Source organism: Mustelus asterias, chromosome 19 (genome assembly GCF_964213995.1).
Source record: "Mustelus asterias chromosome 19, sMusAst1.hap1.1, whole genome shotgun sequence".
Classification (NCBI taxonomy): domain Eukaryota; kingdom Metazoa; phylum Chordata; class Chondrichthyes; order Carcharhiniformes; family Triakidae; genus Mustelus; species Mustelus asterias.
The window spans coordinates 45884732-45897683 of NC_135819.1; the positions used below are offsets into that span (position 1 = coordinate 45884732).

The 12952-nt window shown below is 43.0% G+C and overlaps 1 protein-coding gene across 5 annotated transcripts in view; it reads right to left on the bottom strand.

Moving 5' to 3' along the window:
- anks1b (ankyrin repeat and sterile alpha motif domain containing 1B) overlaps positions 1–12952 on the bottom strand; it is a 591188-nt gene that overhangs the window by 436246 nt on the left and 141990 nt on the right. For all 5 annotated transcript variants that reach the window (XM_078235473.1, XM_078235472.1, XM_078235471.1 and 2 more), the window contains one exon: positions 2162–2263. In XM_078235473.1, the coding sequence (XP_078091599.1) occupies positions 2162–2263 (102 nt within the window). The remainder of the gene's footprint in view (positions 1–2161; positions 2264–12952) is intronic.

A 12952-nucleotide genomic window follows, 5' to 3' on the forward strand; every position in this document is an offset into this window, starting at 1 on the left:
GTGGGGAATTACTTCTATATAGAATCCCTACAGTGCAGAAGGAGGCCATTCAGCCCATCGAGTCTGCACAACTTTCTGAAAAAGTATTTTACCCAGGACCACTCCCCGTAACCCCACGTACTCACCCCACTAATCCCTCACTAACTTACACATCTTGGGACAATAAGGGACAATTTAGCGTGGCCAATCCACCTAACCTGGAAATCTTTGGACTGTGGGAGGAAACCGGAGCACGCGGAGGAAACCCACACAGACACAAGGAGAAAGTGCAAACTCCACAAGGCCAGTCACCCAAGGCTGGAATTGAACCCGGGTCCCTGGCACTGTGAGGCAGCAATGCTAACCAGTGCCACATCCTGTGACATTGTAAATGACAATTCAGAGATTATGTGCTTTCTCTTCTCTGTCGATTTCATGTTGGTGCATTTCTCTCCTTTGTACTTCTGCCTTCACTCTCTTCCCAGTTCATCATTTGCTGCTCTCGTTGCCTTTTTCTCTTTCTTTCCTTTCTGGAGGAAGGTGATAGGGGCGTGAGAGCTAACAGAAGCCTATAAAGGCAGCAGGCTGCATTTAGAGTGAGGACTTGCAACCTAGATACTAATATATAAACAGTTACTGCAAGCACCTGGGATCCCTGCCTGCGCTATTTCAGCAGAGGAGTTACCGTGTTGAAAATAGAGTAACACTTCTGTTAAAGTAGGAGGGGAAGGGGAGAAATTCCACCTAGCTGGGTTCAGTGTTTGTATATAATTCCCACCCCATACACCATCCCATTGTATACAAACAGCTGCTTGCATTGTACAAATGTGGCTTACTATGTGCCAAAACCATGGGTGCCCATTACAAAGGTGCTACTTAAACCATGTTAAGTGCGCTGGCTTTTTCAGACAGCTCAAACAGCTGTCCAGGGTCACCTTCTGTCTCTGGCCCTCCACTGCTGTTGGCCTTGCAGCACAGGTTTCAATTAATATCGGTAAGGAAAGGTTTTGCGCATATTTTTTTCGCAAATCTGAGACTTTCAGACCAACTACACAAAGCAGCTTCTTTGAACCAGCTCCTTTTTCAATGTTACTTTCTGAAACATTCATAAACGCAGCAGTATTGGTTCAGGTTCTCTGAATCCAACAACTTCAGGCTGTGAACTCACTCATCCATCTTGATCCCACGTTTTAAATTCCATCTTTATTCATCCCCACATGCATCCTCTCCCCCAACTCGACCACAAGGCAATCTGTCACTTGTCCTTACGTTTTGCTTTCACAGAGTGCTGAACTTCGTTCTACAGCTAACACATTCTGCTATCTTACCTTTATGCCACTTTTAGCACCTTCTTTAGTCTTTAACATTATTAACACACCCATAGTCTTGGGTTCATAACATCTTTGTCAAATCTCTACTTGTTCCCACCTACCCCATATCTTCTACTCTGCTCCACCTCCTCTTAAAAGTATAAAATCCATCACTCTTTTTCCCTCTCTTTCGCTCTGAAGAAGAGTTATCAATTTTAAAGATATTGCGCTGACGGGATATTCCAGTCCGGGTTTCTCGGCAGTGAGGTGTGCGTTCAACAGGAAGCCCCGTTGGCAACAGCATGTCCAGAAATTTCTGCCGTCGGCCATTGGCGGGCCACCTCAAGGATACAACTGCACTGTAATATCATGGATAATCGCCAGGCAATTCTTTCCCATGTTGCACTCCCAATCCTCGGAGGGACAAGATCCAGGCTAAAGTTCTACAATTCCTACACCCGAAACAAAATCCCTGGATCAAACAGGAATCTTAGCAGGTTCAAAAGCAATGTTTAGCTCACCATCATCTGTGCACTGACTTCAAAGCTGGATGATGAGAACATAACATGCCAGAGGCTAGTCTCCCCAGTACCACACTAACTCATCACTTTAAATGTACAGTGAGGCTGCTGGCAATTGGGTTTCAACAAAAGAATGGCTCATTCCTGCACTTAGACTGAGTAGACAATCATTTTCTAGTGAAACAACATTTTCATTTTAATTATAGACCCTATATATATTTTATGCTATTCAATGCAAGACTTAATTGTTCAGCGTGTATTTAAAATCAAAACAATTCTTTTAGCTTCAGGAACGTGTCTATAAGATCTCAATGTGCTGTCATTTCATTTTATGCCACAAGATGACATTACCTTGTATAAGAGCAGTGATTTGCTGTGATTTCTGGGACGGATGATCCTTCAGAATGTCTAATGCTGTCCATTCTTGCGTGTCCTTAATACTCGCATCAATCCCTGAAATAAACATCGCACAGTTTTAGGTATTTAGAATGCCGAAGAACAGAGTCAAAAACATTGGAGATATTCAAAAGCAGTTGCCTGTTAATATGGAAAGGAGCAATTAACTTTGATGGGCCAAATGTCTTTTCTGATCCTTGACAGTTTCGTATGTCTGTCGCTGTGACCTGCTCATCTTCATCTATACACTCAAGACAGTTCGCAATTTTACAAGAATCAAAACAACACAGAGTTTTGAACATATTATTGAAAACAACTTTTTTAAGGTATGAAATGCAGGAAGAGAATGGCCCCAATTCGGAGGGCAGTTGTCAAGTGACAGTACAAACCCTTGACCTCAAAGCAACTGCCTACGAAGACCTATCAAGTTCTGTGGCATGAATTTTACAAATCTGGACATCATCGGGCATTTCCAATCCAGCGACAGCGATCTCAGCATGCAAACTAGGCAGCCAATCACATTAAAGAATTCCTACTGACAGCAAGTCAAGTCATAACGGAAACATGTTATCATATTCTCCTTATACTTTTGGAGACACCAAAATGAAAAGTGAGGCAGACAAATGAGGTTAATGTAGAAGTTAAAACATCATAAACAAATTTAAAAATAGATTTTATTATTTAATGATCTGGGGGATGTTTATCATGGAACGGGGAAAATTGGTATTCCACGAATGTAAAATCAATTTTTCAAGACCAAAGAGGTGGTTAGCAGTAATTGTGACTTAGTATGCATACTAAGATGACCTCAATATGTGAGGACTTCAGTACATTTAATAGAGGAGCAGGGAATCATTGACGGAAAATTTTGGATATCTGCCAGAGTTCGTTGTCAGTTTCACAGATTAATGATAATGAAAGCTGACAGCTATGTTGTTATTACAACCCCAAAATCTGGGACAAGAGATATCCTGCTGTATCTTCACTACTAATAAAGAGGGGAATAGGACTGCACCATGTTAATTTCAAGCAAAGTCAACTATGTATTCTACAGAGCATCCGTGTTTCCATTCTCTCTATGCTACCCCTGAGAATTTCCACAAGCAATGAAAACCTTATTCTGAAAATAATTTTATTTTTAAGCATTTTGCAGGATCAGTTAAAGGACTGCCAATCACAGTGTACAATTACATGTGCAATCTGGCTGTTCAGGGACTGAGCAGGAAAGTGCCAGGGACACCAACGAGTCAATGCTTTCAGGAGAGAAGGGGAGGACATTGTCAGAATAAATGGATCAGGTTGGAGAGTAAAGATAGTTTTAGAAGTAGAGGGTTTTTTTTCTCCACACTGTGACCTACAATTCCAAGGAATTTCTGGGGGGGGGGGGGGGGCATGAGGTACCTCTTCAGTTCTTGGCCTCTGAATAATTCCCGACAAATGGTTTGCCTGCATTGTCTTCAAACATTCTGGTGTCCACAGACTAGAAGGTATTAGACAACCTTCAGGAGTGGGAGCCTAAGCCAAGTTGCTACTTCCTATCCCAGGGCGCAGAGGCACAAGGACAGGTAGTTTCATAGGCCAGTGTCCTCTTTGCTCTTCATGACTCAGGTATGCACTAGATAATGGGTGACATGGTGACACAGCAGTTAGCTGCCTCACAGCGCCAGGGACCGGGTTTGATTCCAGCCTTGGGTGACTGTCTATGTGGAGTTTGCACTTCCTCCTCTTGTCTGTGTGGGTTTCCTCCAGGTGCTCTGGTTTCCTCCCACAATCCAAAGATGTGCACGTTAGATTGATGGGCCATGCTAATTTGCCCCTTGGTGTAAGTTAGGGGGATTAGTGGGGTAATTACCTGGGGTTATGGGGCTAGGGCCTATATTGGATGCTCTATTGGAGAGTCGGCGTAGATTCGATGGGCTGAATGGCTTCCTTCTGCACTGTAGGGATTTTATGATAAACTCACTCAGCCATTGTGGAAGCTGCAACCTTGTCCAAAACCATGCCACTGACTATTCTCAGCAACATTTATGAAAATAGTACACCAATAATTTTGCAAAGTTCTATTTCTAGCACATCACAGAATCAACCCTTTGGGTGTCATAGACCCAGGTTCGACCCTCACTTCCATCAACCAGGCTGCACAACAGAACCCACCTACACCATACATTGTCTCTTGATCAATTTTTTGCAGCGTGACTAAATATTCTGCTGCATTAACTTTTCTCTTAAATAAAGTGTAATGTTTTATCCTGTGATTGGTGATATATGGCTGTATGGTTGATTTCCTTTTGAAATGTTGTTATTCCTATTTTTGCAAAGATCTACCTGTCCAGTGTATTAGTATTTAACTGCAAGGAATGGTACACAAATGCGATTGATTTTTCTAAATCTACAGCAATGGTTTCTCATTTAATCAGTGAATAATCTTCGTAACATCCTGAAAAATTGACAGTCCTAATTGAAGAAAACTCTTCAGGATAACTGTTCAATTTAAGAAATTATGCTGCACTTGTTTTAGAATAAGATTACTAAATTCAATCTTGCTCAAGAATGTTCACTGTGGAAATTCATTTAGGCCTGGTTACAAGCCTGAAAAAATGTGTAGGCCCAACTGGGAGGTCTCTCTCCCTCCCCCAGCCCCGCCCCCTCTCTCACTCTCACTAGCCAATTGATAAGTTTTTTGAAACCCATTTGCTGCTTTTGAATATCCAGGTGCTGCAGAACGCAAAAGAAACCCGGAGTTGTTGTGTCCAAAAGAACAGGAATATCATCCATCGACAACTACGAACCACCTCGATGCTGAAAGCAGCAGAACTGCCAAATTCAGCCTAAGGTCAACTGAATCACCAAACTTCAAGAGTTGTGTGTCCCTTTAATTTTACTGGATCCCAAATTACTTAATCTATCTGTCCCAAATCTGTGACTATTTGTGTGCGTGAACTTCATGTGTGTGTGCGTGCGTGCGCATGTGTGTGTGTGTGTATGTGTGCGCACACACGTGTGCATGTGTGTTTGTGTGCACATGCATGTACGTGCGTGTACATGGCACACACAATTTACTTAGAGCGGTTAAATACAATAAAAACTGTCCTTTTTTTCTTTTTAGAAACTGAAGAAAAGCTGCCTGATCGTGTCTTTTTATTGTTGTAGCAAAAACAGTTAAATACTCATGGAATTGGCAAGTATATTGTTTCTTAACAAAAACCTTTTGCAGTCAAACAATGGGAGGAAAAGAAGGGAACCATGTGACCCTCCTGACTTGATTGTAACACTAGTTTCACACCAGAAGCGATAATTGCACGATGCAGCATTCAGATATCCACTCTGTTGCTTTCCAAAGAATGGGAGCTCGCTGGAAACTGGATTCTGACTATTCAGGCTCAGTTCAACACTTAAAGATTATAGATAGAAGAAAAGTCAGTTTGGATTTGATTTAACCCCAGGTTTCTAAGGTGAAATAACAACATGCAAACATCACCTCCTGACTCCCCAAAACCTGTCCACCATCTACAAGGCACAAGTTAGGAGTGTGATGGAATACTCTCCACTTGCCTGGATGGGTGCAGCTCCAGCAACATTCAAGAAGCTCGACAACATCCAGGACAAAGCATTGTTTGATCGGCACCCCATCCACTAACACACACAGAGAGACAGCAGTACGTACACTATACAAGATGCATGTCAGCAGCTCACCAAGGCTCCTTCAAACATGCCTTCCAAACCCACGATCTCTATCAACAAGAAGGACAAGCCAGCTGCAAGTCCCCCTCCAAGTCACAGGCCATCCCTGACATGGAATCATATCACCATCCCTTCACCGTCGCAGGGTCACAAACCTGGAACTCCATTCCAAACAGCATTGTGGGTGTACCTGCATCAAACGGACTGCAGTGGTTCAAGAGGGAGTTCAGCTCCATCTACTCAAGTCAATTTGTGACGAACAACAAGGCCTCACCAGCGATGCCCAAATCCCAAGATGGAATAAAAATGAACGTGACATCTTCCAATACAGTTAAGATGTTGTGTTGGAGCTTGAAATAGGATAATTTGATTTGGATTTTTTTCAGTTTCATGGCCATGGTTTTAACATTATTCAAATAAAATAATTAATTTAAGCATATTCACAATGAGAAACTTCAAGAAGATATTTGGGATATAAAGCTAGTAGATTGCGGTGATTTACAAACAATGTACCTGACTTCTTTGACATTTATCCAAGAACAATAAACAACCAGCAACAATCAACTAGTATCAAAGCCCATTGGCTTTGAGTGCTTTGTGACAGGCCCTATTTTATTATGAACTGGTTAATAGATTTCCTGAGGATGGGATTAACTTTAGAACACTATGCATGGCCACTGCTGTGATTCAAACTGACATTAACAACGGATTAAGATATGGGAAGTCAAACATCCCTGAGTAGCAAACAGTTTTGCTTTCTTGACACACCACTGCCAGCAACAAAATTCCACTTTTGAAAATTTATTGTGGACTCCTTTTAAGAGAAGTTGATATCCTGAGTTTCCGCTTCATTTCTCTCAGAGCACAAACAGTTCCAAGACCTCTCAACTCACTCCCTCCAGCCTTTTTTGGCTTTGCAAAACATCATTAGCTTCAAATAAGAGCCTCTCTGTTTCTTGTTTCTGCTGACGGATGTTACTTTCTGTTTCAAGCCACTCTTATTCTCACATGTGTCTCGAGGGCTTACTGGTGCTGGTTTTTGCAATGGAAACCTTACGTACATTTTTATCCTCGGGCTTAAACATGTAGGTTGGATTTTGCGGGGGATGGGAAGCCGCCAACAACCATTCGCTGTCACTTCCCCTCTGAAACTGACCGTAGCATCAGGATGTCGGGCATGCACTGGTTAGCTGGGAAATCCTGAAGTTTACAGTGTGTAGGTAACTCACCTGATGAAGGGGCAGCGCTCCCAAAGCTCATGATTCCAAATAAACCTGTTGGACTTTAACCTGGTGTTGTGAGACTTCTTACTGTGCCCACCCCAGTCCAACGCCGGTATCTCCACATCCCAGACAGAGTGGCACTCCTTCAGTAGTGCACTGGAGTGTCAGCTTTAATTTTCATGAAAAGAAAAGCAACTTTAAGTGTTTCCATGCAATTTTACGAGGTCCAGCTCTTTCCAGTCTCCTGACAAATCATACGGATCATATCAGCACGGAAAGAGGACATCCGACTCTCATGGTAAGTGCTGAAATTTGCCAACAAAATCTCTATCTGTTGAAAGAAACAATATGCAGCCACAAAAATTCCAACCAGCACTACATCCTCCAAGACAGAACTGAGTCACTGTCACATTTGCACTTGTCCAAGGCATTTTGGCAGCCTACAGTTAGGTGGACATGACTGTGTCTTGACTGAAAGTTACTGAGTTGGTAGCATTTTTGGCTCAACTCAGGTTCTGGGTTCAAGCTCAACTCCATGACTTGAGCAGATATCATAGCTGACACTTCAAGGGGAGTGCTGCATTGTTGAAGGAGCCATCTTTCAAACAACAAGTTAAATTTTAGCACACTGTTTCCCCAGTTGGGTGCTAAAGATCCAATGGCACAATTCCGAATTCGACAATTTTGGCAGCACCTTCCAAAACCGCGACCTCCACCTTCGAGAAAGACACCACCACCTGCAGGTTCCCTGTCAAGTCACACACCATCCTGCCTTGGAACTTGTATCACCATTTGTTCACTGTTACTGGATCAAAATCCAAGAACTTTCTCCCTAACAGAACTGTGGGTGTACCTTCAACCCATGGACTGCAGCGGTTTAAAAAGGCAGGTCGCCACCACTTTCTCAAGGACAATTAGGGATGGGCAATAAATTCTGGTCTAGCCAGCGGCATCCACATCCCATGGACGAATATGAAAAGATGATCTTTCACAGTACCCTGGACACCATTTACTTCTGAATTGATAAAAAACAGACTAGCTGTTCATTTATCTCATAGTTGGTGCTGGATCCTTGCTGTGCTAACGTGTGGCTGCACTGCACTATTCATTTGCTGGCTGCAAAGCAATTTGGTGTGTGTCCCAGGGGTGTGAAAGATACAATATTGTTTCTTTTTCATATTGGAAAGGAAAATCATACATATCTGAATAGCTTAATAAAAATCCAAAGTAGATGAAAATGTGTTTTGTAGAAACAAGCAATTTAGTGTTCTCAGGTGAATCTGATGACAGCTTCTATTATTGCAATTTCTCATCTTGTCCTGGGGATGTTGACCGTCCTAATGCAGATGGTGCAAACAGGCTCAATCTCTAGTTACTGAATGATACTAAAGGGACCTTGATCACAAATGTACAAACAAATGGAAAAAAGCTATTAAAATTATAGAACTAAGTTCAGTGCTGCATAAACAGGTCGAGGGGACACATCACAGCAGTATATTGTAATTGAATCCTAAGTATAGGAATCTCAATGACGTTCGTTATTCAAAGGCTGATCTGTTTCACTTACAAACTCAGAGTGGCGCGGCAAGATAAAGGCTCAAATATGGTCAGTTAATTCATGCCCGCTGTTGCTTAAGAAATTTGAGTTATAGCTCAGCAATCTATTTTACAACTAAAAAGAATTCCATGCCCTAAAGTTGAATTAACTGCAAGTGAAAAGCTAGAAAAGTGTCTGCCCAGAGGGTCTGTGATAACCCCCAGGACTTGCATGGGGCAATCATTGATTAACTTTCCTGTAGGACTAATTGAATACGAGCTCCCTGGGAATTGGTAATTAACTCACCAGGTGGAGCTCGTATACTGAGCCCTGTATAAAGCAGGCCCTTGAGTGGATCCATTATAGTGTTGTCCTGGTTGGGGCCTGTTTGTGTTTTTGCTCTGCTTTATTTGTGCAATAAAACACTGTTCCTTTACAGCCGACTCTGGAAAGAGTGCAGAAAAGATTTACAATGTGCTACCAGGACTTGATGGTTTGAGTTCCAAGGAGAGGCTGGATAGACTCGGACTTTTTTCCCTGGAGTGTAGGAGACTTAGGGGTGATCTTATAGAGGTCTATAAAATAATGAGGGGCACAGATCAGATAGTCAACATCTTTTCCCAAAGGAAGGGGAGTCTAAAACTAGAGGGCATAGGTTTAAGGTGAGAGGGGAGAGATACAAAAAGGTCCAGAGGGGCAATTTTTTCACACAGAGAGTGGTGAGTGTCTGGAACAAGCTGCCAGAGGTACTAGTAGAGGCGGGTACAATTTTGTCTTTTGAAACGCATTTAGAAAAATTACATGGGTAAGGTGGGTCTAGAGGGATATGGGCCAAACGCGGGCAATTGGGACTAGCTTAGTGGTTAAAAAAAGGCGGCATGGACAAATTGGGCTGAAGGGCCTGTTTCCATGCTGTAAACCTCTATGACTCCTGGAGGTATTATAGTGTCAAAGCACCCACTGGACCAAATCGTCCGGTCTCTGATCTCTGAATTATCGGGGACCAAAGGTGAATGTCGGGATCTTGTGGAAGTCTTGGCATGTGGACCACCATGGGAATTGCCCAAGAAGTTTCATCGTCTAAACAATTCCCAATCATCCCCAGGGTCCTCAGTGAATGTTCCCAAACTCTGAGCCAGAGTCACAGACTCTGGACATTTCCATGGTGCTTGCCTCGATAGTTACTCAGGAAATGTTAGACAGATTAAAATCTAGTTTAAGATCTGGGTAGCTACAGAACTAAACCACCCACTTATCGGCACTGAAAGTGAGTAAGGGGTTATGAAATGTATGTGCTTATGGAGTAGTGCAGCTAGAAATGGGTTATAAAGTTGTAACCTAAAGTTGGGAGGTGGAGAAGGGAGCATCACTGGAGGCTTGGCTGTAATGTTTGTGTCTTCTACATCAGCAATCTTGATGCATAGCCTTGAATATGAAGGTTCATCGAATCATTAACAAAACCACAAGCCTTTTTGACTGTGTTGGAACTCATTATTCAAACAGGCACAGTAGCCTCTGTTGATACACAGACTGAAACACAATCCTAACACCAAAGAACTCAAACAATGGCTGTAGTTGGCCTAAAAGAAAATTGAGTTGTTAAAACTGTATTTTTACAGTACATTTTGTAAAACTGAAGGGGTGAGTTTAACCCGAGCTACCCAGTTTCCACCTAGAGGGTGGGTGGTTAAAAGCCAGCTGGTCCCTCTGATTGATCATCCTTTTCAATTTTAGCCTGCTGTTTCTGAGGAGGCACCAAAAACAGCAGCCTGGAAATGCTGGAATCCTTATTTAAATGTACAAATCAGGATCCCATTATGTAGTCAGGCCCTGATCGCAATTTTAACTACAGCCTGCAATAGAGACCACTGTCGCTTTCCTGTGAGATAGAGGCAGGGACAAGAGGCTCCAGTGAAGAGAACACATTTAAAACATATCCTTTTGTTTTTCAGATAGAGTAGTTGAGGCTGTTCCTGTTCCAAGTCCCCAGCACTTCCCTACTGCAAGACTCTCTGTGGAGTTTGCACATTCTCCTCATGTCTGCTTGGGTTTCACCGGGTGCTCCGGTTTCCTCCCACAGTCCAAAGATGTGCGGATTCGGCTGATTGGCTCTGCTAAATTGCCCCTTAGTGTCAGGGGGACTAGCAGGGTAAATACATGGGCTACAAGGATGGGGGCTGGGTGGGATTGTGGTCGGTGCAGACTCGATGGATCGAATGGCCTCCTTCTGCATTGTAGGGATTCTATAATTCTATGACTCTCTATAAATCCTTCGTGTATGATGGGACTTGCTGCAGTGAGCCTTTCCTCAGTGCCATCCAAATCACTGCTTTGACCTGCCTGTTAGCTGCAAATGACAGGATGCAGATGAAGCTGAGGAGTTAAAATTGTCTTTGCCTAAAGTTGCCAAAGTCAGGGAAAGGATTTTGGTGCTTGCCCAACTGCCTGAAAATCTCACTCCGAGTTTGTTAAATGCTTTAGTACCGAGGGGTATCTTCAAGAACTCACTCCACAGGCATCAGGGAACACAGATCTTCATTGCAGTCTTATTCGCTCCACGCTCCAAATGACAACTGCCCTCTCGGGGCGGTCTCCGGGCAGATCACCCCACACCCAGGGTCACCTGACCCGTTCTCTTAAAGGGGCTATACCCCAACATAGATAACAGAGTTATCGTGAGTCAACTTAAACCGGCAGCTCCCAAAAGCCATCAGCTTAATTCGGAACTTTCCTGCCTCGTGACCGTCAGCATCTAAAATCAGTGAAAATCACACTGGGTTGATTAACTCTAACACGCTCCAGTCACTCTAACGTAGTCACTGTGACACATTGCAATTGTTGACTTTTAACTATCTGAACAAACTTGAGTTTTCCTGTGAAACTAGCTGGAACATTGGTTGAAATGCTGTCTTTCAGCTGAAGATGCTGGCAGTTGGTACGTTCGTCATTGTTAGTCATTGGGTTGCAATGACTGGGTTACTTGGAACTATCACCATGTGTTTCTCACTTTGACACTCATCCCCATTCACACTTGGTGCCATTTTCTGTCTTTCTCATTTTCTCTCCTCATTACTTGGGGATCATTTCAGGAATGGGTTTTCAGTTCTTTCTTCCATTGCGGCTAAGCCTCTGTCCCTTCTTACATTTCCACAAATCCATTCCCAGTTGTAAAATGGACTATTTCATTCAGGGTGACGTTTCCACTGTCAACATTTCAAAAGCCTTGTTCACCTTTCTGCGGGTAAACAGTCCTTTGTCTCATTATATTGATCATGGAACTGGGGAAAGTTTACTTTGCTCATCTTACATATCTTTGTTATAATTATACATACTTGGTGGTTTATTGCAATGATATGAATGGTTAATGGGGAAATATCCTTGCCTGTTTCAGTCCAGTCTAGTGTCAACCTTATCTACTGTGGAGTTTCTTTCAGATTCTTCTGTATGGTTGTGCCACAGGGATTAAGCAATCACAACCGTAAAAAGAGAGGAGTGAATGAAAGAGAGAGGGAGGAGACAGCGAGAATTTGAATAACATTTTCAGAGTCCTCACAACACTAGCATCAGTGCATGCCCGACAGTTGTTGCTTACGTTCTACTATCTTTGATTGCCAAGGGACCGAAAATCACAAGCAGCATATCCATATTGTGAGGACTCAGAAAATTTGGCCATCTATCTCTAGGTTTGAGTGTGTTGCGCAGTCTGGTCCCGTTCTTGTACACACTGTCAATACAACTGCACAATTCACTGTTATCTCCAATGTAGCTTGTTCCGACAATGTCCGCACAACACAAGCTACCATTTTGAACAGGGTTGCTTCACCTTTGAATGGCACCATCCAAAAACCCTAAAATATAATCAAAATCTGCACAAAAAGGCACTAAATCCCACTTACTTCTACCTCCAGTGATGTTGAAGCATCTGTTATTAATTGTATTAACAACAAAGGGAAAGACTCTTAGTACTGTAGAGGATCAGAAGGACCTTGGGGTCCGGGTCCATAGGACTCTAAAATCGGCCCCGCAGGTGGAGGAGGTGGTTAAGAAGGCATACGGTGTGCTGGCCTTTATCAATCGAGGGATTGAGTTTAGGAGTCCGGGGATAATGATGCAGCTATATAAGACCCTCGTCAGACCCCACTTGGAGTACTGTGCTCAGTTCTGGTCACCTCATTACAGGAAGAATGTGGAAAAGATTGAAAGGGTGCAGAGGCGATTTACAAGGATGTTGCCTGGATTGAGCGGCATGCCTTATGAGGATAGGCTGAGGGAGCTCGGTCTTTTCTCCTTGGAGAGACGTAGGAT